Source organism: Aspergillus welwitschiae (genome assembly GCF_003344945.1).
Source record: "Aspergillus welwitschiae strain CBS 139.54b unplaced genomic scaffold BDQ94scaffold_31, whole genome shotgun sequence".
In the NCBI taxonomy this organism is placed as follows: domain Eukaryota; kingdom Fungi; phylum Ascomycota; class Eurotiomycetes; order Eurotiales; family Aspergillaceae; genus Aspergillus; species Aspergillus welwitschiae.
The window spans coordinates 109794-134888 of record NW_020798725.1 but is presented as its reverse complement, the minus strand read 5'-3'; the positions used below and the strand labels follow the sequence as shown (position 1 = coordinate 134888).

The 25095-nt window shown below is 47.7% G+C and overlaps 9 protein-coding genes across 9 annotated transcripts; 3 read left to right on the top strand and 6 right to left on the bottom strand.

The window, feature by feature from the left end:
- The first annotated feature begins 964 nt into the window (after positions 1–964).
- BDQ94DRAFT_181763 (Zn(II)2Cys6 transcription factor) lies at positions 965–3576 on the top strand. The gene is made up of 2 exons (XM_026773970.1): positions 965–2139; positions 2201–3576. Exons 1-2 carry the CDS (start codon positions 1264–1266, stop codon positions 3287–3289), a joined length of 1965 nt encoding a protein of 654 aa, XP_026623193.1. The 5' UTR covers positions 965–1263; the 3' UTR covers positions 3290–3576.
- On the bottom strand, positions 2760–5197 carry BDQ94DRAFT_149113 (MCT family MFS transporter). The gene is made up of 4 exons (XM_026767317.1): positions 4713–5197; positions 4507–4613; positions 3868–4451; positions 2760–3815 (listed from the first exon to the last, which is right to left on the bottom strand). Exons 1-4 carry the CDS (start codon positions 4966–4968, stop codon positions 3386–3388), a joined length of 1377 nt encoding a protein of 458 aa, XP_026623192.1. The 5' UTR covers positions 4969–5197; the 3' UTR covers positions 2760–3385.
- Positions 5198–6555: 1358 nt separating this feature from the next.
- BDQ94DRAFT_181759 (Zn(II)2Cys6 transcription factor) lies at positions 6556–8482 on the bottom strand. The gene is made up of 3 exons (XM_026773969.1): positions 8012–8482; positions 7180–7913; positions 6556–7078 (listed from the first exon to the last, which is right to left on the bottom strand). Exons 1-3 carry the CDS (start codon positions 8078–8080, stop codon positions 6661–6663), a joined length of 1221 nt encoding a protein of 406 aa, XP_026623191.1. The 5' UTR covers positions 8081–8482; the 3' UTR covers positions 6556–6660.
- Positions 8012–8482, bottom strand: BDQ94DRAFT_149107 (uncharacterized protein). Its single transcript, XM_026767316.1, has one exon. The coding sequence runs from the start codon at positions 8272–8274 to the stop codon at positions 8119–8121; it is 156 nt and encodes a 51-aa protein (XP_026623190.1). The 5' UTR covers positions 8275–8482; the 3' UTR covers positions 8012–8118.
- Positions 8483–8963: 481 nt separating this feature from the next.
- Positions 8964–10379, top strand: BDQ94DRAFT_76711 (phosphotransferase family protein). Its single transcript, XM_026776486.1, has 3 exons — positions 8964–9257; positions 9318–9784; positions 9844–10379. The coding sequence occupies exons 1-3, from the start codon at positions 9030–9032 to the stop codon at positions 10244–10246; spliced, it is 1098 nt and encodes a 365-aa protein (XP_026623189.1). The 5' UTR covers positions 8964–9029; the 3' UTR covers positions 10247–10379.
- Positions 10380–10555: 176 nt separating this feature from the next.
- BDQ94DRAFT_173148 (RTA1 domain-containing protein) lies at positions 10556–11561 on the bottom strand (the record flags this gene model as incomplete). The annotated part of the gene is made up of 3 exons (XM_026772103.1): positions 10556–11016; positions 11076–11318; positions 11396–11561. 3 exons carry the CDS (start codon positions 11559–11561, stop codon positions 10556–10558), a joined length of 870 nt encoding a protein of 289 aa, XP_026623188.1.
- A 319-nt stretch (positions 11562–11880) lies between these two features.
- BDQ94DRAFT_161480 (RTA1 domain-containing protein) lies at positions 11881–12910 on the top strand (the record flags this gene model as incomplete). Its single annotated transcript, XM_026769394.1, has 4 exons — positions 11881–12043; positions 12101–12123; positions 12174–12399; positions 12456–12910. 4 exons carry the CDS (start codon positions 11881–11883, stop codon positions 12908–12910), a joined length of 867 nt encoding a protein of 288 aa, XP_026623187.1.
- A 1846-nt stretch (positions 12911–14756) lies between these two features.
- Positions 14757–16705, bottom strand: BDQ94DRAFT_149105 (beta-lactamase/transpeptidase-like protein). Its single transcript, XM_026767315.1, has 2 exons — positions 16176–16705; positions 14757–16110 (listed from the first exon to the last, which is right to left on the bottom strand). The coding sequence occupies exons 1-2, from the start codon at positions 16541–16543 to the stop codon at positions 14859–14861; spliced, it is 1620 nt and encodes a 539-aa protein (XP_026623186.1). The 5' UTR covers positions 16544–16705; the 3' UTR covers positions 14757–14858.
- A 201-nt stretch (positions 16706–16906) lies between these two features.
- BDQ94DRAFT_181755 (P-loop containing nucleoside triphosphate hydrolase protein) lies at positions 16907–21989 on the bottom strand (the record flags this gene model as incomplete). The annotated part of the gene is made up of 8 exons (XM_026773968.1): positions 16907–18601; positions 18668–20126; positions 20184–20417; positions 20478–20757; positions 20814–21040; positions 21094–21622; positions 21682–21764; positions 21851–21989. 8 exons carry the CDS (start codon positions 21987–21989, stop codon positions 17179–17181), a joined length of 4374 nt encoding a protein of 1457 aa, XP_026623185.1. The 3' UTR covers positions 16907–17178.
- Between the last annotated feature and the right edge of the window lie 3106 nt (positions 21990–25095).

Here is a 25095-nt window from a genome sequence, read left to right as displayed (position 1 = left end):
GATATTTTTCTAATGAATAGTAAGTTACAGACCAGCCCGTCCCGTCTGGGAGGAGACACAGAAGGGAGAGAGCGGGGGCCCGCTGAAACACCGACCGAAACACACGAGATCCACCTCAACGGCGGCAATCACGGCACATATGTGGCCCATCGTTCGTTCATGACAGGACAGTCGTGATACGTAAGAAGTAATAGGCCGTTTCAAGAATGTTTTCAGACTTGACGGGAATCTTAGGAAGTCATGGTCGGAGGTGAGAATAATATGTTTGCTATTAACAAGCAATGTTGGGTGTGGGCTTGTACGGACGGTAACAAGATTAGGGTAGATTGTTTACCCGATAGGGTGGAGAGGACTGGGTCATTGTTTGTGATAGAAGTTACGGTGAAATTGAAAAAACAGTCGGTTATATAGTAGTGTAGGTAATTGCCTGTTTATTGATTAGGGATCATTATGCTGTATGACCCTGTTTGAAACAAAAGTGGTAGTTGAAGGTGTGTGTGCATTCTGTTGAAGACAGGAGACTTTTCTCCAAGACTAACATGATCAGAAAGCGGAATAGGATGGCCAATATGTCATATGAATGGTAAATGGAAATCAAGTATTTACTGATTAGAGAGACGTCCACATACCTGGGCTGTCTTTCAGTCCCAGTCCTGACGAGATAGATGTCATCTGTTTGGGAAGATACTGTCTGCTCTTTTTATCATTTCTTTACAATTCTCGCGCACTGCTCACACAATCCATGCACGCTGTTATCTGCGTGTGTTTAGAGTATTACAACAGGTGGGCAGCATGATTGAGATGATCGCAATGTCTATGGGGCCAAAGCCTACTGTTGGCAAAACACTTCCCAAATAGCCACTACCGACAGGGAGAACTAGCCATTGCGGACAGCGCATCTTTGAATGTGGCACCATCATCGTTGCCTGCATCTTCGGAGCAGTATGCCGTTTTAAGCAGGCGGTGGTTATTTAGAGAGTTCGCTTAGCCAAGCGAGCAGCAACATAGCTATCAAGTAACTGCTCGAAGCTATTCGTGGGAGGCTTATAGGCTGACTCAGCGATGTCACCTCTCGGTTCTTCGGACGTTCGCGAACAGCCGCCTTCCCGAGGTTACTTTGGCGTTGCATCAACTCTTCAACTCATAGGCTGATTATCGAGTCAATCTCTCGTGAATTTATCTGCCATAATTTGTCTTTGCAGCAGGCCGGGAATTATCTGATTAGAGTCTGACCCCTTGCAGCGCGCAAAGGCGAGCGTAGCCATGGAATCCGCACGCCGCTATAACGTCGAACGGTCGTGCCTGCGCTGCCATCAACGCAAGGTCCGCTGCGATAAGAGCTCTCCATGTGGGTCTTGTATACGAGCAAATGTGCTTTGTCAATACCCCGGCCCTAATCGCGTCAAGCGTCGGCCTCCAAAAGTTCACAATTCTGATGTCATTGCCCGACTGGAATCACTTGAGCGCTCCATCGCGGCTCTAGCTGGAAACCGATTGCTGCCTCACCTTCAGCACGAAGTGGCAGACGGACGGACCGTTTCTGCACCAGGTGCGGGGTCCCCCTCAAGCAAAGAACCGTCCCCGACGGGCACAAATGCGGCGGCGGAGCCATCGCACGACGGCCTTCTAGTTGAGGACGGCCGGTATATCAATGAACAACTCTTGTCTCGGGTCTTGGAAGATGAGAAAGAGCTTCAATCTGCCATTGGGACGCCGAAAAGCGATACCAGCAGCTCCGGGCGCCCACTCACGCTCAGAGCGGAAGGCCTCCTTGTCAGTCGCTATGTGGAGGAAGGAGATCTCTATAGCCTGCACCCGTGTCAGTGGCAGTCGATACAGCTGTGGCAAACCTTCTTGAACCGCATCGACCCAATAATCAAGATTCTTCACGTTCCATCGACTCAGCCGCGGATATTCGCGGCTATCAACGAGCCAGCGGCCGCGCCCGCTGATCTCCATGCTTTGCTTTTTGCCATCTTCTTTGCGGCCACAACAAGTGTGCTTGCCGAGGACCCAGCACATGAACAGAGGCGATCAGAAGTCAAGCGATACCAGCAAGGGCTGGAACTTGCTCTCTATCAGTCGAATTTCTTGGACGCTCCCACACTAACATCGCTGCAAGCGATAAGTATCTACCAGGTAAGAACCAGCTAGCTAGTATTGCTATATGGACTTGTAGCTCATGATACGGCATATTTAGATGTGCTTGCGCTATTACAACAGCGGTCGATCTGGATGGACGATGCGAGGGTTGGTTATCCGGGCAGCACAATCCATTGGACTCCACCGTGACGGAAGACACTTCAAGTTGACTCCGCTAGAATGTGAGCTGCGCCGCCGACTCTGGTGGCACATTTGTACGGCTGATAGTCGCGCGGTCGAGGATCATGGAGTTGGTGTCAGTAGCGGCGAGGAGGTCTGCGACACCGCATTTCCTGCAAATATCGACGATCAGGACCTTTCTGCTACGGCGACGGTGCCACCAGAGTCCAAAGACTGCTGGACAGAGATGACAGCATCCCTGATCACAACAGTAGTGAACGAAAAGCGCCTGGAATTGCATCGCACACTGACAACCAAAGTCACTGGGAAAGATCCCGCTGAGATAGCGCGGGAAGCAAAAGAGCACGTATACAACACCTATATGCAACACGGCGATCCCAACATTCCCATTCAACGACAAGGAATGATACTAGGGGAGGTTCTAGTACTGAAGATGGAAATGTACTTGAACCAAAAAGCCCTCCAGACAAATAGCACCGCAATACCGGTCGCCGAGCGTCGTGAGTTGCAGACCAAAACTCTGGACATCTCCTGCCAAGCCCTCGAACGCACCAATGAAATGTTTACCGACGCGCTTCTCCGCGGATATCGCTGGCTTTCTTCTACATTTATGCCTTACTTTCTCCTCACATACATATTGTGGCACCTCTGTGTGTATCCAGTGGGGCTGCATGTTGAACGTGCATGGCGAGCAATTAACCTGGTTTTCGACCTGACCGAGAAGGACCCCCTGTGGCCAAACCCGGGGCCAAAGTGGGCGATAATCACTCGCCTGCGCGACAAGGCGTTGCATATACGACAGATGCAGGTGGCTGCGGAGCAGGCCACGGGCTCAGCCGATGAGAACCAACCGACAGGTGCCGATCAAGCGGAGGCGCCAATGGTTGAGTCGTTCTTCGACTTTGTAAATTGGGATATGGGCGTCCTTGGGTTTCCGGACTGGACTGGCTTAATGCAGAGTGTCGACATTACGGGCTTCGAGCATCTGATAGATACTCAGATTTGAGATCGTGCTTGAGCAAGGTCGAACCAGCCAAGAGAATATTACATTAACTATATCACAAGAGAAACCGACTCATATGAGCAGACAAGAGGGAAACACTCAGAACTTCGCCTTAAGCACCCAGCCTGTTTGACGAATACGCGTCATTAGGACACACACGGTGCCTGCCAACAGAAAGATACCCGAATAGATCTTCATGCCCGTGTACGACCCATCATCGCGCTGCAGGATTGCGCCCGCAATAGGGTTTGTTGTCAAGGCACCAATCGACGCAAACAGGAAAAGCACACCAGTCCAGTAGCCCATCTCCCGGAGCGGGGCAATCTTTGCCACCAGGGCAGCAGACAAGGAGAAGTATGCGCCCGAAGTGATACCAAAGAGGACCGCGAAAACGATATTACCGGGGTTGTTGGTCGCAGGGATCCAGAGCGCGAGGACCAAGATGCCCGTCAGTGAACAGACCACGACAAAAATGTTGTATGGCCCGACTTTATCGGAGAATGCGCCAGCCCCCATTCGACCGAAAAGACTATCACCCGTTAGCATGCTTATCATTTTCAGAGCATAGTCGCGCCACTCACCTTCCAGCGTTCAAAATCGGAACCAGATATTGCGCCAAATTCGTACTCATCCCATCCGCAATGGCCGACGTCTCCATATAGTTGATAGGAATAAACACGCCGAAAGTCAACAGGACAAACCCGGAAACCAAGAACAACATCTTCACCTCCTTATACGGCCGCAACAACGCCTCCTTATCCATCCGCTGCTTCATTGGCGGAATTCTCGCCCTCACAGTAAAACAAGTGACGACAAGCAACCCCAGGATTAGAAAGGCAGCGATGCGCATCGCCCACCCGAAGCCAACACGAGTGATGAGCCGGTCTACCATGATGGGGAAAATCACACCACCGGCACTTGACCCGGAAGCGATGATTCCATACGCCGCGCCGCGTTTCTTGTTGAACCAGCTGGGAATGGAGCTCATTGACGGCTGGAAAATAGCACACAGCCCCATAGCGCTACAGACACCTTGCGACAGCAGGACCTGGTAATACTCCGTAGAGATGGAGGTCATCATGAGCCCAAACACATGCAGGAGGGAGCCTGCGATGATGACCACGCGAGCACCGAGTCTATCGCTCAGCGTACCAACAATGGGTCCCTAATATGGTCAGCCTGGAAATCTTATATTTAGCAGGAGGAAGAGAGAATCCGACCATGAAAAACATGAAAAACACCTCCAGCGAAGGAATCCACGCGATCGTACTCGTCGAGTACTCACTCAACAGCGTTGTCTCATAATAAGTCTGGAACGTTCCAATACCTGCGCTCCCATTAGCACGTATCTAGCAACAAGCCATTTTCTTCTCCCGTTTTCTAGAAGTGAAATCAAGAACACAGTAAACATGAGAAATAAACATACTATTAATCCACCCAAAAGTACAGAAATACGCACACCACGCCCCCAACACAACCGACCACGCCGCGAATCCCCCATCAGGCGGGGGATCAGCCGTCCCCCACGGCGATTGCGCCGGAGGTTGCGAGGGAGCCTGTTTCTCCGTATCGGCAGCTAACTCTGACTCTTGCAGCGTATTTTGAGACCTTTGGTCTTCCTTATCCAGAATGTCTGCATCATTTGTTTGGTTATTGATAGCTGCTTCATGGGAAGGTGCCATTGTGTCCGGTTGTCGTCTCCGCCCGTCGGTTTTTTCGCGCTGTTGAGACTGATCTTATAACTTATAATGAGCGGAAAGAAATAAAAGTAACTCGCTTCTTTATTAAACATCATCATAGTTAGTTAGAGAAAACTTATCTTAAGTAAAGCATAATAAATAGGGCTGGGCTGAGCTCGGCGCGGCTCGGACGTTCCTGAACGACCGCGCCGCTCCGCTCCGCATCTTTTTGTTGACTCGCGCTCGGAGGGGAGGATCGGATCCGATGATTAGGGGGTTTGATAACCACGTGTAATAAGACTAAGCTGCTATCTGTATATCGTTTTGTCGATCACCGGCCAATGAGCTGATCTTGAGTAGAAGTTCTGTTTTGGCGTGGGTGGGGGCGGAGTATACAAATAGGAGGATGTGGGAACTTCTATACTCTTCTGGTAGAGCTGGCTGGGATGGATTTTTCAGGTGGGTGGTTTTCATCATCCGAAGAAAGCTCAAGCAATGATTTCAGAGGGGAGGAGGAAAGTAACATCGGAGAAATAGTGGGAATGTTACATGCATTCGGCAGAAATATCCCGCAACGTGACCTGTCGCTGCGGCTTTATGTGCATGCATCGGAGGCCATGTTGCCAAATCAAGTCTAATCAATCAGAAAGGGTAGTACTCTATAACTCAGTGTTTCTATTCATCAAGCAGTAACCTTATATCTACCGGGTGGTTAAGATTAATAAAACAGTAAATTTACGGACGGCTGGAAGGACGTCCAGAACGGCCACACATCACGTGACTTCTTTGGTATATGAATAGTATACTCAGGAGTATACCGACAGTCAACCATATACCAACCACTTACCAAACCATATACCAGCGTCGTGCCATATAAAAAAATATATAAGGATACTCTTTTATGTACTTAACTAGTTCTATTCTTCGTACTCAATATAACTGCTATCTTTAAGTAACTATATATTTAGAAGCTTAGCTACAGAATACTCGTCCGCACTTACAAATAACTGCGCGGTACTATTCAGTCTTACTACTTCTCTTCTCTTATTTATAACTGAGTTATCTCTCAGATAGTTATTATTTGATACCTCCTCAACGCAGTTCGGCGGTACGTATACCAACGGGGCTAAGCTAACTGGGACAGGGAAGCGATCCTAGGGTTTGACACTAGGTACGTACGTGATAGTACAGGTACTGCACTGAAACAGCGTGACAGTCGATGGGCGTCAGGTTCCAATTTGAAAAAATATCCCCAGCCAGTTATTTCTCCTATTATGCAGCAGGAATGGGTTTGATACACGCATTTACTGCTGCAATGAATGCTAAATGGTTGCTGATATATCAATACCATTTTAGACAGACCAATTTCAAGATCACGCTATCTTATCAACAGACTCTTTCTAGCCTTCCGATTACTGCTCAGCTGCTGTTAAGACAGAGGAGACGAGCCACCGGATACTACGCTCTGTAGAGCGATCAAGAAGTATTATCATTTGAATTTGTTCCGCTTGATATATATAGTCTGCTTGTAGCGTATTCCACGTGGCACATAACGTCCCGAATGATTCCGCTGGTTATATATAGTATATGGTTTGATCTTGGACACATAGTAGCTAGTACAGTTTCATTCAACAGTGTATCTCTTTACTGATAAGATACCAACGGCTAGTTAACAATGTAGTCATCGTAAAATGATTACAAGTCAACTGTATGATATATGATGCTCTTCGGCCAGGCCAGCCATTTCCATAGCCGTTCAGGCAATGCAGTCGAGATCTCCGAAAAGAGTGACCGTGCTCTTTCGCCAACAAACCAGTAATCTTCAAATACACAGAGTTGAGCACAATAATAGGCCATTAATACAAGGGCTCCCACGTTCATTTCTTTCAAAAGATGCACAAATTCTTCCTCGAAAGAGAGAGGCCAAATGTAGATCATCCCACACTCCAAGGGCAACTCAGCATTCTGAATACACTTGAATGAAAAGTCAAGCTGCTCCAGTGCATGACAACAGGGGAATCTCTGATGATTTTCTGGGAGCTCCACATCAAGGAAGTACCTGAGTTGATGAAGTTCGTTCTCCATGCCAAGGAATAATTTGTTTGGGTTCCCCCTAGGGCGCAATTAGCTAACGCATGCCATATTGCACTTCTACAATGGTGAGGCAGACAAACACGGTTCAAAGGTGCCTTTGACGCTCACCAGGAAACTTACTTCGCGATACAGACTGATGCGTCGAAGTCTTGCCGAAACAGTGGACGAAGAGGGCTGTTTCGGATGGAATCAATAAAACTCTTGAGTGCCAGAATACCTCGACAGAGTTTAAAGATTTCTATAACCGACTCTAGAATCGCCCATGCACCAGCGCTGTCTGGCTCTGTGGGGGTTGCAAAAGTGTATACCATGATTATACTCGAAGAGGCAAACAGTGCGCAACAATTCTCGGCTGTTGGTGAGAGAAGAGCCTTGCGAAAGGAGCGTAAGGCGAGAGTAATATGGTATCTGGAGCTTTTCATGTAGCTGCTGTACTCTGCAGGACAGTTACTTGCGATATGTAATGCTGATAGGGCGAGGATTCCATGCATCAAAAACTCGTGCGAGTATGCAATCTTAGGAATTTCAACGAGCCACACTTGTTGCATCTCCGGCCTCCTTGCAATAGACCTAGATGTGTAGAGAGTATAATGATGCATTAACTCGGGGTCGCGGCCAGTCCATTCTGACGACCGGGCGAGTACGCTCATCTTCCGGTAGAAAGAGTCGTAGATGTCCTGACGGGGAGATGGAAGGGCAGAATTTCGGCGGGTACGCTCATCTATCGCTTCAGAACCAGAGCTGGACACACTGATATGTGATCCATTTCGATGAATAAGCGGACTAGGTCGATGCTCATAGCTACAAGTCGTTCCCCGCGTCAAACAATTCGAACACGGGTCCTGTTCATCACACTACGATCGCATGATTGTGTGTTAGCATGCGCGCGAGTGCCGAATCTAGAGAAATATTTTAAAAAGAGACAGCAGCTGGAAGCGCAGGGTTTCCCGACCTTGACCCTTCTTTTCTTGCACAGCTCGCAGCCGTTGCGGGACTTCTTGTGAGACCTGCGCGGCGGCATGCCGGCAATTATTGTGTTTATTCCTTGAGATGGGCTGATTATCTGGAAATTTTACCTGTCAAAATGGCAAAAGATTGAAAATGGCTCCTCTGCTCCGGGGAGTGGGTTGGGGATGGTGTTTGGACCACGATGATCGGGAAAGAAATGACCGCAGAAGGGAGAGCGATTAACAGCGGCCGATAATGCCTAGGCATTTATTAGGCAACATTAAAAAATTGGAGACATAACGAAGTGGACCCTGCGGGGGTTCTTGAATAATATGGAATATGGATACTGGATAGTAGATCTCAACTACTAAAAGTCATCTAACTAGCAGTTTGGATAGGCCCTATTTTATGGTTAATCTTGGGGGAAGATAGCAGTTATGTGCTATCTCCCGGTATCCACCTATCCTGCTGCGTCCCGGCAACCTTCTGGTTAGTGGTTACCCTATTTGGGGCCTGAAGTCTATTAATATCGTACTTTTCCAAAGCGGGCCAGCCACGGTTGGCCTCCGTAGTAGCACGTTGATGAGATTACGATAACGAAAACGGATACGACCAGCAAAGATCTTCCATAATCAGCTGGAATAACTGCGGAGTTCCCTCAACTTTGTTTAATCTTTGATTTTTCATGCATTTTGCAATTTTTTTTTTCCCTATCTTTAAACTCACGGCCTCACCGGTTGCATTTATTTCAGGACAATTAGTGTCTGTGGGAAGAAATTGAAACGTTTCTCCACCGCAGACCCTGCCGCGTCTTTTCCTGGCCTTCAGCTTAAGATATTCTCAGCCGAGGAAGGGACATCCCCACAAGGGCGTGACCACTGTTCTCCCTTTTACTTATGGGCTGGTGGCTCGGACGGAGTGAAGCAAAACGGTAGGCAGGAAGGCTTATTCCAGCGATTAAAAGCGGCAGACATTCGGCCCTCCCATACGGGTACATTGACTTTTTCTCGCTCGCAGTCACCATGCATCCCTCCGACTTGATCTTAGCTAAGGTACTCTCTGCTTTGGAGACTACTCCCTATGCATGTACAGATCTCATCCCGCTCTCCGGTGGCTACGTAAATTTTGTTTATCGTGGAATTCTTGTGTCGCCCCTTGCCACCACTCAGCCAACTACGCGGGTTATCGTAAAACACGCCGAACCGTATATTGCCGCCAATTCTGACTGGAAGTCATCAGTGACGCGCATTGTATGGCATCCACCTAGGCGGAAACTCACACATACTTATATCTTTTTTTTTTTTTTTTAGCAATATGAGGCTCTCATGCTGAAAGCTATGGAGGTCCTTCCTCCGGCCAAGGTTCAGAACGTCACTACGACCTCTCCTATTCTGTATGAGTATTATGCTGCATCCCACGCCGCGATTCTTTCAGACCTCCCTAGATCATCGCAGCTTCAGGTCTATCTCAATACCCCCGAGCTTGACACAAATGAGGTTTCCAATGTTGGAGTATCACTAGGACGATGGATGAGTAGGTTCCACGAGTGGGGTGCTATGCCAGATCAGGCTTCGCTGCGTCGGGAGATCAAGGGCAATCATGAAATGGCGGAAATGAAGTATAATATAACTTACGGCTCTTTAAGGGAGAGTATTGCAAGGTATCCGGCCTTATTTGGAAGCAGCACCCATGTTTTTGAACGGTTGATTCAGCGGCTGAAAACAGAGGTTGCGGGCACTGAGGACCAATTAGTACATGGTGATTTTGGCTGTCGCAAGTGAGTGAATTACCTGCGATGCACAATCTTCGTCGTCCACCAGCTAACGTTTAAAATAGCGTTCTTATTTCAGACGGATCACTCTCGGTTGGACGTCGCACGCTGTCCCTCAGTATCATTGACTGGGAGGTTTCTCACCTCGGTTCAGTAGCTATCGACCTCGGTCAAATGCTCGCTGAACTTTATGTCCTCACTCACTTCCATTCGGTCACTGTGGCATCCGGAATGATTACCCAGTTTATGGTCGGATATGGGAAGCTGAAAGATGAGCTGGCATTCCGTGTGGCCCTGGAATTCGGAGTGAACTTGGTGCTATGGCCATGTCGTGAGCCTTCTATCCGTGATGAGCCCCTTACCGAAAGATGTGTCCGTCTGGGTAAGGACATGATTGTGCATGCAGAAGAGAAAGATAAACCGTGGTTTCGCGATGGAGTCCTTGACAGCATATTTATTTTCGCATAGGCCTACACATTCTGGCGTCTCGGATGATCTGTGGGGGCAGAAAGACATTCCTCAATATCGTTTTCTCGTCCTTGTTTACCTTAGGCAGTAGATATAAACCCCGTTAAGGCGGTTGGATAATGATATAGCGCCCGACCAGCATGATTGCTACGTCATTTAGGGTCTGTCCCATTCCTTGAGTGGTACGAGGCACATTGAAGTACTGATAAGCCTACCTAGCATGTATCAAAGATTGTATAAATATTTATAGCTAAGAGTATAGAGCAGAGGAAGCGCAGAACAGACCTTAGCGTTGCACGCAGTTCTAACTTAACTACTCTGCTCATCAGACTCGAGAACTCTCATCTCCGCATCTCTCCCCTTCTGAGACCCAACCAGAATCATCGAAGGATGGCACACGTTCATGACACCCATGGTAAAAAACATCAGGGTCGAGTCAAACACATACATAAACGCCTCATGGCTTATAAGATACCCATCATTGCCTTGCGCATACTCAATAATCCGAAAGATGGACCGCACAAGAATCAGTAGACTCGCAGCATAGAGTCCCGCGAGGACAGTTTCCCAACCCGGTCTCTTCTGTTCGCGGAGACGGGCCGAGATAACGGTCACTTCCCGTGTAGGCCATTGTCGGATGCGGCGGTGGAATATCCCGCAGGTTACTATGAAGACACTGAAGAAGGCTAGTTGAACCGCCAGGCCGGCGACGGTGACGTCTTCGCCGAGCTTGTAGTTTTCTATCGTGCCGGATGCCATGATGCCGCCGCCTAGCAGGGCTCCGTTAGATGTCTTAGTAGTCAAAGGGAGATGATAGAAGACTCCGAACCTGCAGCCTGCGCGACGAATCCAATCACGTCTCCTACAACGAAGATCTTAGTCATCCACCGGACAGGAACCAGACTGAGCTTTTCGGCACGTAAAAAGGTAATAAGGCGGCCCAAGACCATATAAATCGAGGCAGCGTAGAGTGGCGGTGCGAGAAGGATAAGGATGGTCTGCACGCTGTAAATTGGAACTGATTCTTTGTGATTATGGGCGAGAATGCGGCAGACATAGCCGATGATCTGGACTAAAGGCTCACTATTAGTACTCTTTTCCATCGGTCTCTCACGCTCATGAGGAGAAAAACAAGAGAGTCTGACTTACATATTCCTCCGATTACGAAGGCAATAAAGTACCATGCCCGTCTGCGCCACAACTGATAGATATGGTATATTGTCGTGAGGAGAAAAAGGGCCACGAATATCCCTGCTGCGGCGCGGCTGGGTGTATATCTGTACAACTTGAAGTTAATGTGGTTCTGTTCAGCCATTATGAATCTTGTTGTAGATAAGTTGAAGAAATCATCTTCGGCGTTGGACCCCTGAGCTCTTATAGCCGGCGACTGGTGGGTCTGCCATAAGACTGCCCAGGTGCGTATACTTGAATCCCGAAAGGGGTACGAGCACGACTACGAGTACGACTTCGCCTGAAACAATACAGCCACTTTATACTTTGAAATTTCTCTGGCTTGCTAACTATAAGTACAGATAATCGTAGCGAACAATGAGTGTACTTTCATCATGCCTGCCACTCTTTACACTTGATGCGACTCTACACTCTCTTTTACTGCATATATTTCACGTCCCGACATGGCTAGCGAGAATTCAGAGTTTAAGCTATACAGATACGATCCCTCTATTGCTGCAGCTGTCGTCTTCATCATTCTTTTCCTGGCTGCAGCAGGCATTCATACGTTCCAAGTAGCCCGAACAAGAGCATGGTTCGTCATCCCGTTTGTCATCGGCGGACATTGTGAGTCTTCAACCTCGACTACCGTCGCAGTCTCACCACTAATCCATGTCAATCCAGTTGAATGGATCGGATATATTGGCGTAGGTCTACGTCTACCTGCCATTCTCTTGTGCTACAACTGACGTTCTAGCGTGCCATCTCCGGAGACGAGGCCCCCGATTTTACTGTGAAACCTTATATCCTGCAAACCCTCCTCCTCCTCGTTGCACCCACCCTCTTCGCCGCAACCGTCTACATGGAGCTCGGCCGGATTGTGCTCCTAACAAACGGAGAGGCATATTGCCTCATTCGCCGAACGTGGCTAACCAAGACATTCCTGCTCGGAGACATCATTTCGTTCATTATGCAAGGCGCAGGTAATCTCCCCTACCTCCCTTATTAATGCAGGTTTACTCTGCTAAGACACATTCAGGGGGCGGGATAATGGCCTCTGGAACACCCAACGCCCTAACCACTGGCGAGAATATCATAATCGGCGGTCTCGTCGTACAACTAATCTTCTTCTCGCTCTTCGTCATAACGAGTATTAAATTCCACCGCGGAGTGTCGAATACTCCATCACGCCGTGTCCTTCACTCCCAAGCGCCCTGGAAGCGGCACATGTACGCCCTGTACGGGGGAAGCGCGCTTATTTTTGTCCGATCACTGTTCCGATTAATTGAATATGCGCAGGGAAATGACGGGTATCTAGTATCACATGAGGTATACCTGTACATCTTTGATGCGTTGCTCATGGTGCTGGTTATGGCTCTCTTTGCATGGGTGCATCCGAGTGAAGTGCATGCGTTATTGACGCCGGGGGGTCGGGGGAGGGCTGCTGAACGGGTGTTTTGGTTGAAGATGGAGGGTGGTGAGAGCTTGCCGTAGCTTACTATATTAGTCTGGTGTTTGTGATTTATAGATAGGCATGGATGCACATATAGTATATACAAGCCGGAATTCCTCAGACCCCCTAAGTAATCGGTCCAGAAATGGCCTTCCTTTCTAATTTATTACAGATAAGGACAAGATCAGAGTTATCTTTTGAGCCTATGATGAGCTCTCTATATGCTTGCCCCGTTATACCACTTATCAATAGTCCTCTCAGCGGCCAAGTTCGGCTTCTCTCGTCGCACAACGCACAGCTATACATAACACGCCGACGATTGGTCATGGACGTAGCGCTCAATACTACCCCCGAATCGGGAATCGCATGGTGGGAAGTGGGGGGTCTTGTGGCTGTATACCGCTACTACGAAGGCCGTAACCAGTAGCAGCCTCAATGAGCCCACTGCGTCTCTTCGCTCTCCATAATCCGTGTAGATTAACTCAAGCAATCTGGCACTAGCCGCAGAAAGTATATATGCCCAAGACGGAATGTTACCCCAAGGTGTGGTCAAACTGGGGCGGATGGCAAGGAAGGACGTCTCAAAAGGCCGTGACAGATTCTTCCGAAGAGAAGCCGCCTTTGTTGGGGGTTTGCTGGGGGATCTACACCGAGCTAGGTCGAAGAAAAGCCGAGACCAGACTAGAACAGAAGGCTGGGAGTGATAATTGCTCGAGGTGAACGGTACGGGTCAGGTGACGTCCACACTCGTAACGCTTAACTAGATGGTAGCATGATTACAGATATTTAAGTCGGAGCAAAGGTATCCGGATACGAGTGCGAAAGAGAAAACGAAGAGATGACCTCAGTTAAGTCGACAGTGCCAAGCAAAACTAACTTAGTCCTTATTGGCCTGAATTTTTTTTATTTATTTTAATTGAAAGCTGATATTTGGATTTCCCAGTCTTCTTGTGAACTGTATAACGCGTAATAAGCGCGGAGAAGCTGTAACAGCTGGTGAGAGAATAATAACTTTACCAGCTTATAGGTATCCAGCTGCTTGTGCTGATGTTCTATCTTTTATTACTTAGTGAAAATTTATGAGCTGGACTATGATTATAAAAGTAGTATTAGTTATATTGAATCAATGAAGCTTAGCTTCTGTCCTACTGAGTCTCTTTTCCGAGTCCAATTTATAAAAGTCAAACATCTTGGATGACAGTCATTTCTGCTCTAGAATCCAGATGAACTTAGATCCCAGATAAGTATAGATGATCTAGTCTCATTTATAGTGCCTGTTGCCAGGGAGTAATGCAGACCTCTTCGTCTACAGGGTCAGCCTCCTTTCATATTTCAATAAATCATCCTCAATCTCAACATTCATATCTACCTTCTATAGTATTTGTATAAACCTTTGTGCCCTGCATATAATATAATAAAAGATAAAGATTTAATGTAAGCGGCAAGCGGGTCGGCCACCGAGAGCCAACCAATAGATCTGTCAAGGAAAATGGACCCGTTAAGTCCACTCTTGTATGTAGTTTACAGTGTTGGTATCGACATTTGGGAAATTCGGCAATTCCAACCCCGAATCCCGTTTTTGTTAGCGAGGACAACTCAATGTGTCCTCGCACAGGTTCAATGTTTTTAGTTTCTTAATCAATCAATTCATCCGGGTTGGGTTGGTTCCGCCTGATCCTCATTCGTCAGAGTATACTAGCAGATACGATTTCATCACGTCTTGTTAAGATCTGTCATCAGATCACGTGCAGCATCCTATACTCTGGAATCCCTAGGTAGTCAGGGAAAAGAGAAACCATGATCATGCTCGTTGAGCAGGAGCATGATTCGCCCTGATCAGAACCAACTCGGCAGAGGATTGCTGTTACATAGGAGAGTTTGAACATAGGCCAATTGGTCAAATATTTGTCAATCTAATTTTATCCTTCTCTTTGCAACATATCCTCTTGTAGGCACTTAATGCATTCAGCTCTATCAGGAGAAATACTGTCAAGAAAGAACTCCATCCTTCTTCTCGAACCAGATCATTTCCTTGAGCATTTCCTCCAACTGCAGACCCAACCTTGTGACTTGAGCATCTTCTATCACAAACTCCGCTTTTACGATGTCATCACTGCCATCGAGCCAATCAGTAAGATGAGCATCGAATTTTCGGTCATCGGACACATGTTCGAATTTCAAGGTAAACCCCATTGAGCGATCTGTAGCATCGATGAAGAGCGCATCATCTCTGATTTGAACCAGTAAGTTATGATACCCAGGATTCCAGTAGTTGCCAGCGTAAGCACTGAGGGGTATTGTCGGTGGCTGCGGAGTATTCCGTTTTGGTTTTTGCTCATTCACTTGGCCCTTCTGGATACCTTGACTTTTCTTCGCTTGGGTTTTCTTTTCCTGCTTTTTCTTCTCCTTCTTTTCCTGGTTCTTACTCATTGGATTTGCATCTTTCGCCCCGGCCTGGGGTTTTGGACCGCGAATTTCAACAGATCGTGTGTCTTTGCTTTTGCTGTCCTGAGGTTTTTCGTCCGTGTCTCCAAGGATATGGTCAATTAGCTTTTGGACAAGGGTCGTCGCAATGCCATTTGCCCCATCTGAGTTTCCCATGATCACAGCACCGAATGAGAAGTCAGGGAGAAAGAAGAAGCGACTGGCGAATCCAGAGAATGCCCCATTATGGCCGACAACCATATGTCCCTTGTAAAAGTAGATATCCAGGCCAGCAGCATATGCTACCGTTGAGCTGCACCGCTTCCGTCTTCCTGGGTTTGGATTCACAAACGTTCGCAGGCGAGTGAGCCCTTCATAAACATTTTTATTGATAGGGTCTTCGCGATTCATGAAAGCCTTGACAAATTTGATGAAGTCGTTCACGCTCGAAATGATAGACCCTGCGCCTTGGCCTTCTGGGCAGTCTGGACTTTCTAACCCATGATATGTTGAGTCGGCCCTTTTCCATGTGTAGCCAGTTGCCATGCGGGATCCAAATCCTTTTGAGCGTGCGCTGCTGGGTTGAAGCGTAGTTGATGCCATGTCCAGAGGCTTGAAAAATCGCTCTTCGAGGAAGGTACCAAAATCCTGTCCGCTCTTGACTTCCACAAGGTGGGTTGCCACTGTATACATCATGTTGCAGTAAATATACTTTGATCGAAGGGGGGCCGCGACAGGGAGATTCCTGAGGTTTCTCGTAATGGATCGAGCATTGTCTGGCTTCGCCGCTCGCACACTCATATACGAATCGTCATGGCTGGCGCAATAGGATTAGTCTTGAAGTCAAACATGGAATTTGAAAAAAAAAAAATATTAGCTCACCCAGGAATTCCACTTCTATGACTCAAGATGTCTTCCACGGTGACTCCTTCTGTGTATCCTTCTCCAGACATAACAAAGTCCTCGGGGAGAAGAGTCGACATTACGGCATCGTACTGAATATCTGGGAACATGTCATTATCGTCGACTAGCAATCCCACCGCCGCAGCAGTGAGTGATTTAGCAGACGATGCAATGTCAAACAGCGTATCTGCTGTACAAGGTATTTCGGGATCCAGGCTCGCATGTCCATATCCCGCAGAGGCAATTTGATCATTGTGTATGATTGCAATTGCCAGCCCCGGGACATGCTGCTGCTTCATCAACTCTGTCACATCTGACGCAAACCCTGCCGAGTGAAAAAGATCCATATTGCTGATTTGACGAATTACCGGTGTGCGTTATGGAATGCCACTGTATAGGCCTGTTCATGTAGGTTCCAGGCGGTTTCTTTGAGGGAAAAGACCTCAGTTCAAACCTTGAAATGACAGATGCCACCTGGCATGAGAATGGGGGCCGAATTATAACACGCTTGGTCAGCTGCAAGGCTTAGTGTGTAGCTCTCAACGTTGGGGCCTGAGGATCAGCACCCGAGCGGCCCCGCACCTGGGCCCTTCGGGTTGCCTAATCGGAGCGGTGGGGCTTTATCCCGACTGCTGCCTGTGTGGCCATTTAATTCAAGTAGAATACCCCTAAGTTGATACTAGACCTAGCATAGTGGATTTTTACTGGTAGCATTCCAATCGAAGTGATCATTTTGTTCTAAAGCTGTCGTTCTTCTAAAGCCAGAAATAGACTAGGCAGTTTACCCAAAGCACCTTATTAAAAAGATTGTTGAGATTGTTAAAGGTAGTCAACATTATACTGTATCACAGCCACTTCTAAGTTGCAGGACTTAATTTTCTATATCCCATGCCTAACAAGAAGACTATACTCTAAACGAAAAATAGATACTCATCTACTATTACCAGAATTTTAGCCCTTAACTGGAGCAAGAAATACCAAATTACCTCTCCTCTGTCTGCATGCTGTCATATAGCGCCTTGAACAGTGATCCTGGCCGTTCAAGCAGCTCACGCGGTGGGCCCTCTTCAACGATCCGCCCTTTGTCTAGCACCACGAAGCGATCAAAGTCCAGCGTTGTGTGTAGCTTGTGAACAACAGCAATGACAGTGCACGCCTCAAATTCTTTCTGCAGAACCTCGTGTATCAAAGCGTCCGTATCCGCGTCAACGCTGCTACCCACCTCATCCATAATGAGGACGCTGCTTGGATTGATAACTGCTCGAATAAGACAGAACAATTGCCTCTGTCCATGCGACAAGGTCTCTTCGTTCATATCCTCATCCAGCCCGCCACGAGACTCGCAAAAGTCCCATAGGCGCACAGACTGAAGTGCCTGGATCAAGCGCTCGTCGGTAGCGACCCCGAGAGGGTCAAGGTTCTCGCGGACGGTGCCTTGTAGGAAGAACGGGTCTTGCGGAAGGGAGTTGAAGCGAGCACGAACGGCCTGGCGAGCGATGGTGCTGATGTCGATGTCGTCGACGCAAATCGATCCTGATTGAAGCTCCAGCATGCGCAGGAGAGTTGATACCAGGGAAGATTTGCCGCTACCTGTGCGACCGCAGATGGCTACCTTTTCACCAGGTGTTATGGAAAGGTTGATGTCCTTGAGTACTGGGTTCGTGGAAGTGTCGTAGGATGCAGAGACACCGTTGAATACAATGGCGCCCTTTGCGGGCCATTTGTCGCTGACAAGTCCGGTCTCATTGGGCAGGTTCTCGTCTTTTGTGTTGAGAATATAGGTACGGACACGACTGATAGCTCCAAGAGCCATTTCAACCTGCGTCCACTCGGTAACGAGCGTCTGTAGCGTGGTACTGAATGTCACGACTTGATACAAGGCTACGCCGAGATAGCCAGTTGAGCCACTGCCTCTGATATTTGTCGCAAGTGCAACGAGAATAATGGCGATTCCAGCGACAAATAGGTCCAGTACCATTGTCAGCCATCGCTGGACACACCACAGCAGATAGTATGGCTTTTGTGACACGTTGAGGGAATCGTGGACAGATTCGACGTAGTGGCTTGTCCAGTCAAAGGCCCGTATAGAGGATATACCACCCAGGGTTTCCAAGAACTGAGAGAAGAGAGGCGCCTTGGCTTCAATATCGAGTATTCGCAGCTGTCGGGATGTGCGCAGATAGAACAGCTGGATGGCCACGATGACTACAATGCACAGTGGAATTGCGATGGCGACGTAGCCAGAGCCGATGAATAAGATGACCGCCGACATGATGGCACTCAGTAGCTGAAAGATGGTTTGATCCAACGAAGTGGGCAAATCTTGGTCAATGAGTTCAAGGTCTTGGCTGAATCGGTTGAGCGTTACGCCTGCATCCGTGGATGTGAGAAAAGACGTAGGTGCCCTAATCAAAGTCATGATCAGCATCGTTATTATGAAACGTTCTGGTGTCTCATTGAAAGCAACTTACCGCATAGTGGCTGTCAAAAGAAGCTCATGGAGCTTCCGGGACGTCCGCGGAATTACAAACAGGTTAAACACACCGTCGGCAAGGGAACAGCCAATGATCGCTATTGAAGCGAGAGCTGCGTACACACCGAGGTAGTAGCCAATCTCTTGGTTGGGATGATCAGCGTTGTAGTTTGTCCACTTTTGCAGCCATACAGAAGGGAAGTTGACACCAAACACAAAGGTGGCACAGGCGCAGACATATAAACTCATCCTCCAGCTGCCCGCAATTTTGACATAGAAAGAATACACCTTCCAATCACCACTTTGCTTCTTGGGATCTGGTTCGTTCCCCCCGTCAAGAGGAACGCCCACCTCCTGCATCGTCTCATCGGAGAGTTCCAGCAATGGACGGGACGTTGTGACGGTTGGCTGTTCCGACAGCTTGCGGATCCAGTCTCCTGACGGTGAGATAGCGTCGAGGGTACCTTGGTGTGCAATCTTGCCATGTTCGTTCAACATGACAATTTTGTCCGCGAACTGCAGGTGGCTAGCAGTGTTCGTGGTCATTATTACGGTGGTGCCAACCTTCTTCGCAAGACCGTCGGCTCCGAGGACGCTTTCTAAGACTGCGCGCTCAGTCGTGCGGTCAAGGCCAGTAAGCACATCGTCTAAGACGAGGATGGGACTTCGATTATACAGAGCCCTAGCTAAGGATACGCGCATTTGCTGACCACCACTGAGTCTTGATCCTCGCGTACCAGTGTTGGTTTGGTCGCCGTGTGGTAGTTCATCCAAGTCGGCGACTAGTGAACAAGCCTGAATGACGATATTATACCACTTGCTATCGTACTCGGAGGCGCCTATGATGTTGCTTCGAACCGATCCCCATGTGATCCAAGGGGTTTGGGGGCAGAATGCGGCTTTACGAAAGGACGTGGCAACATTTCCAGAAACACATGGCATCTCCCCGAGTAAGAGCCTGAGAAGCGTCGACTTGCCAGATCCCACCGGACCAAATATCATTGTTATTTGGCCACGAGGAATATCAAGGTTCAAGTCATGTAGTATAGTCGTATCTTCATCATAACCAGTGGACACCTCTTTGACAGAAGCAACATTCTGGTGTTGGTCTAGTTCGGCGATGGCCTTGGAGGCCGGGTTTTCTTTGAGAGAAATGTCGTCTGTATTATCACTGTTGGACGATATACTGTCAGAAGGCTGCTTAAAGTCGGGGGTGATTCGGAAGTCATGGTGATCCTCTGATGTCAAATACTCTTGGATTCGACGAAACGAATTGGCAACCGTCTGGATGTGTTCAAAGCCGTCAATGATGTAGATCATGGGTTGGTTCATCAGCTCGAATAAGCTGAGCGCGGAAAATGCAATACTATCAGTCAAGGTCTCTGTGTTTCGCGACCTTGCCAGGATGATGTATACCCCATAGCCCCAGACCGGCGCAAACGTGGATGATGCAAAATCTAAGGTCACCATCAGGCAGGTTCTTTATGAAATATTGATGTATGGACGTCTCTTACAAAATATGGTGACAAAGATGTTCAAGACTCGCCACCTCAGAGATGCACGAATCTCGTCCAGCCTGAGCTGACGAATCGTGGCGGAAACAACGTCCGCCAACCCAGTCATCTTAATGGCCTTGACTGATCCTAGCGCCTTTGCAGTCGCAGCCAGACGGGATTCGATGGCTTCCAGCCAGGGCGTCTGGGCATTTCCAGCGGCACCCGCTAGCGGAAGACCCGCGATGAGACATACTGCGGACATTGTTAGCGACTGGGACAGTTATATTGGCCCAGCCATTCATTATCACATACGAACGATCCATAGAATTGGGGCCACCACAGCGATTCCCAGAAGGCGATACAAGAGCCAGCAGGCGATGGCTACGTCGATGAAACTCGCCCAAAGCTCGTGAATGAGGGGCAAACTATGTCCTATGCGATCGATGTCGGCACTCATAAGCGTAATTGCCTCCGCGTCTGCGATAGAGGTTGATTTCATCTTCAGTGTTTTTTCGAATATCATCATGACGAGGCTTCCGCGGTACATGGTAAGCAAGCGGTACGTCTTGTGCTGGTTGACGGCATACGAGACCTGTAACAAGATCAGAGAGCTGGCTTCGAGTCATGACGAAGTAATTAAACACCTACCGCGATGCCGATATAGACAATGGCGTACGCACCAATCAGACCGTATGCGGTGTCATTGGTTGTTGGGGTCCTGGCCTCATCTATAAAATCGAGCACGCGCTCCACGAGAAACGGCTGTGCGAAAAGGAATCCACTATAAGCGAGTCGCGGCAGTACACCTGCAAGAAAGGCCCACTTGTAGTGAATCAAAAAGGTCCAGAACAGAGCGTAGTCGCTAGAGTGGTCAGCTGATCGATAGTGTTAGCGGATAAGGTGTGTAAGATGAGCAATGGAATCTCACCATTGTCCCATCGTTGCTGCAACTTCAAAGGTCGGGACGCGGAGAGGATTTCAGGGTCAACCGGGGTCAGCATATCGACTGTCAGAAAGGTCTTGAAGCCCTTGATGAATATATGATTCAACCACAGGAACAACGATCGGTCAATGGCTCCCGCCTTCTCCTCTGGCGTTGCGTGTTTCCATTCTGGGCGCGAGAACCGGTGCCAGCTCATGTTTTCGGCGCAAAACATCAGGACCTTGACAAGATAACTTGCTAAAAGAATGGACGCCACCGAATGGCTTCCTGGCAGAAAAAACAAGGTACGTGTACGGGCCAGGTCTAGCAAAGTGGAGACACCGAGATATACGACCAAGACGGTTGATGGCCGCACCGAATAGATGTGCTCAAAGTAAGACGTGACGAGGAGAATGCAGAAGCCTCCTATCGAGAATCCAATGCAAGCAAAGGTGAGTCTCGTATGGGGTATGTTCTGGGCCGACCAGACGGCGAGAAGGACGGCTTGTAGGATAATGAAGGCAGCGAACAAGGACTGTCTCCACAATGAGATTGGCATTTACACATCGGAGTAGTGGTTCGGGTGAAACTAACCATTTTGACGGCCAATGGCCACGACCTAGAGATTTTGGGGGCTTCATTGCGCAGATTCGAAAGACGCAGAAGCGCCCAGCCGACTGACAGTTGTTAGCATTTGTCTATGAAGAAGTTAAAGATGGGAAGAAGGCAAAGCGAGGCAAAGAATGGGAAGGGGAGTATGTACTCGAAATTCCCAACGGCAGTATGGTTAATATGGCTTCCTCAAATAAGAGCGTAAAGTCGAAGCCGTTAAGGCAGGAACTGTTGACGATGCCGAACACGTCCTCGACAGCCATGGAGCAACCCTGCTGAGGGTCCGACATGGCTGCGCAGTTATGGCAACGAAGGTGGAAGACAGATCAGACGCGTCAAACCAGTCTGCTTATGCAGAGTAGGATGGGAGAAGAGGCTCTAGTTGTGCGTGTGCGCGTGCTCACCGGACAGAGCTGAAGGGCGCAAACGTGAGGTGTAAATTCAATGTTTCTGAGTGTAGAGGTTAGAAGCTCGCAATTGAACGTCCACATGGGCAACCTGATTGGCATGTTCCAACGAGGGACCGAACCTTGGAAGTGACCGAACCAAAAAATGTAGGCATTGGGGCCAGAAACTGGATGTGATCATCAGTGGGAGTGACGGGAGTTCCCAACTGTGATCGCCGCCCCCAAACTGCAGGTGGGGAGGGCTGACGGCTGGGCTGGGCTGGGCTGACGGAAGATCGGGGCAATTTGGACCTTCCCCGGCCCGCACGCTTGTCCAGTCCCTTAAAATGTGAGAGGTCCGAAATAAGTTCACTTTTATTTTGTTTATTTGTTAGGCCCATGAATAATGAGCGTTGATTTAACCACAGCCCTCCGAGATGTTTCAGAAACACCAATCAATGTAGCTTCTAGATCACGTGCATTTGCTAATAGTTTGCAACCCCCCCAGACCGACCCCAGAAATCTTTTCAGCCTTCACCCTTAAGGCCTGATTTGTTAGGTTTTACTGCCAGTTTAACGTAACGTAATTCAAATACGAGCTGCGAACCCCACCCAAAACGCGTCCAGGAATTAGTACGTAGTTAATTCAACCACCCACGATGCCCCCAATTCGCTCCCGAAGCTCTAGAGATTCAGCAGAGCAGGAGGGTAGGATTTCACTAGCTATCCAGGCTATTATAAATAAAAAAAAATTCCTAAATAACAGTTTGGTTTTGCCCGAGCGCTGCCCTTATCGGCGCTTCCTGCCTTACTAGTAGGTTAACTAGTGACCTATTGCGCTGCTACCGAGGACGGCAGCAGTTTTCTAATAGGGGCAGTTGTCATGGCAGTAGCCCTATAACGTAATTCCCGGCCGTCTCGGTCACCTGGCCGTCCCGGTCACCCCAAAAACACCATACTAGATGCTGAATATTGATTCCTCGATATCTCAACCACCGGGGATTTATTTCAATCAAGTTTCTAATATATATATTCATCTAGGCATAGGAAGAACATATACTACAGATTTCAGGCCTTTCAGGCTATTATTTTAAGGCTTTATAATAAAATACATAGTAGGCCGCTGGGGGAAGTTGTTGGGAGGCTGTAGCCAATTATAAACAGTATATCATAGTTTTCAAAAGTTATCAACAGGTTTTAATAGTTATTTATAATTATTAATCATTATTAATCAAAATAAGTTTATTAATAATAATTAATAACTTAATCAATGTTTTGAATACCGGGTAATTACATATTGTCATAGGTTACTACCCCGAGGGGTGGCCTAAGTGGTGAGATACCACCTGCTCCCGTGTATACATGTCTATATAAGCAGGATTCTAGGGGTCCGCAGGTAGCTGCGGGTAATGATGGTCTTTTTAGCCTTGTGGTAGCAACTCCCCTAGGTTGTTCTCTGACACATATGAAGTAATATAATAGTTTCATAATATATATATAATTATATATAACTTCAAGACGTATCCCGCGATATATAATATAAATATGAAATGCTTTTAAACTCATATATAAAGATAATATATATTAATAAAATAATAGTAAATAACCTAATAAACCTCACCCTAACCGGCTAATTATATGAGACTTTTATTTGATTATCAATAACATTTAATAACATTTAATAACTTTAAATAACTCTAGGTAACTTTTATAAACCATAAATATCTTTAATATTAGCCTCATCACGCACGCCCTCGGGCCCCTATGTACCGCGTAAGTTTGACATTTGAGATTGAATTATATATACTATCTCTGCCAATACTCAGAACAATCTTCCTATACTTTACTAGTAGATTAGAAATACTATCTATACTATATGCACTCAATATCATATCCTGAATGGATATGGTTGTTGAAGTATGAAAATGTAATTTATCGCTTTTAGTATGATGTTTTAGGGTGACCGAGACGGCCGGGAATGTTACGTTAGAGCCGGGTATATATGACTAAGCGCTAGATGATAACTAGTATCTTACGTCGGTAGAACGTACCAATAGCAATATCTTTAGCATGTCCATCTTATTCCGTAACATACTACTCTGACACTGCCGCCTGTTGCGCTGCTACCGAGGACGGCAGCAGTTTTCTAATAGGGGCAGTTGTCACGGCAGTAGCCTAAGTTAACTAGAGTCGGGGTTATATGACTAAGCACTAGTGCAGTTCCCACGGGTCCACCGGTCATTCAAGCTTGTGGATTCGGCTCGGCGCGGCCCCCAACCATAGTTGGAGACAGCCCTAAATGTGATGGGAATGATCTACGGCTTGAGCGAGAGCGATCCTGGGGTCTTGGGGGCTATGGAGTAAGCTCAATTGCTTCTCCAAATAGTAATCAATACGCGCAACCCTCAAATTTGAAATTTCTTCGATTTTTTCAGCCTTCCAACTACCTCAATGCCTCATTTCCGGTTTCTATTGATCTTCCAAAAACTAAATTTATCCTAAATCCATCCAAGACTCTGATAAGATTTCCTACGTTTGCTTTAGAGATGATCATCATTGTAATATTCATCAGAAGCCTTCATAATCACGTTACGTACCCACTGCACGTTGCCTGATGTGCCACGGAGAACCAGGGATCCTAAGCCTCCACTCTTGTATCTGTTTGTCTCACTCGTCAGGCAACCACCTCCCGAATGCAAATCTAGGCTTCCGTTGAGGTAGTATCGGATTGTTGCAAGATCCACAGTGGAGCCAAAAAGAACACGAAAAGCACAAAGAAAGGGCTTTGAAAGTTCATATGCTTTGTTTGTATCTTTGCGTTTTTTAGTCTTCAAATCTTCCTTGAGATTGTTTCAAGACATCTATGTATAATCAGATGACCGAGAGCAAATTTGGGAGATATTTCGTCAGAAACGACGCCTCGCACTGACGAGCGGTTTTAGAGACAATGACCCTGCAGATCAGGGTCATTGTCTTTAATGGATTTGGCCCCTTAGCACATGTTTGCTGG

Bases quoted from the DNA above. Each gene is read 5' to 3' on its own strand.
- BDQ94DRAFT_181763 (XM_026773970.1), top strand. From the start codon at position 1,264: ATGGAATCCGCACGCCGCTATAACGTCGAACGGTCGTGCCTGCGCTGC. The intron at 2,140-2,200 runs GTAAGAACCAGC...CGGCATATTTAG, and splicing joins AAGCGATAAGTATCTACCAG to ATGTGCTTGCGCTATTACAA.
- BDQ94DRAFT_149113 (XM_026767317.1), bottom strand. From the start codon at position 4,968: ATGGCACCTTCCCATGAAGCAGCTATCAATAACCAAACAAATGATGCA. The intron at 4,614-4,712 runs GTATGTTTATTT...ATGGGAGCGCAG, and splicing joins TACTTTTGGGTGGATTAATA to GTATTGGAACGTTCCAGACT. The intron at 3,816-3,867 runs GTGAGTGGCGCG...AACGGGTGATAG, and splicing joins CCGATTTTGAACGCTGGAAG to TCTTTTCGGTCGAATGGGGG.
- BDQ94DRAFT_181759 (XM_026773969.1), bottom strand. From the start codon at position 8,080: ATGCCGCCGCGCAGGTCTCACAAGAAGTCCCGCAACGGCTGCGAGCTG. The intron at 7,914-8,011 runs GTCGGGAAACCC...ATGCGATCGTAG, and splicing joins GCAAGAAAAGAAGGGTCAAG to TGTGATGAACAGGACCCGTG. The intron at 7,079-7,179 runs GTAAGTTTCCTG...ATTGCGCCCTAG, and splicing joins GCATCAGTCTGTATCGCGAA to GGGGAACCCAAACAAATTAT.
- BDQ94DRAFT_149107 (XM_026767316.1), bottom strand. From the start codon at position 8,274: ATGCCTAGGCATTATCGGCCGCTGTTAATCGCTCTCCCTTCTGCGGTC.
- BDQ94DRAFT_76711 (XM_026776486.1), top strand. From the start codon at position 9,030: ATGCATCCCTCCGACTTGATCTTAGCTAAGGTACTCTCTGCTTTGGAG. The intron at 9,258-9,317 runs GTATGGCATCCA...TTTTTTTTTTAG, and splicing joins AGTCATCAGTGACGCGCATT to CAATATGAGGCTCTCATGCT. The intron at 9,785-9,843 runs GTGAGTGAATTA...CGTTTAAAATAG, and splicing joins GGTGATTTTGGCTGTCGCAA to CGTTCTTATTTCAGACGGAT.
- BDQ94DRAFT_149105 (XM_026767315.1), bottom strand. From the start codon at position 16,543: ATGGATCTTTTTCACTCGGCAGGGTTTGCGTCAGATGTGACAGAGTTG. The intron at 16,111-16,175 runs GTGAGCTAATAT...CTATTGCGCCAG, and splicing joins CATAGAAGTGGAATTCCTGG to CCATGACGATTCGTATATGA.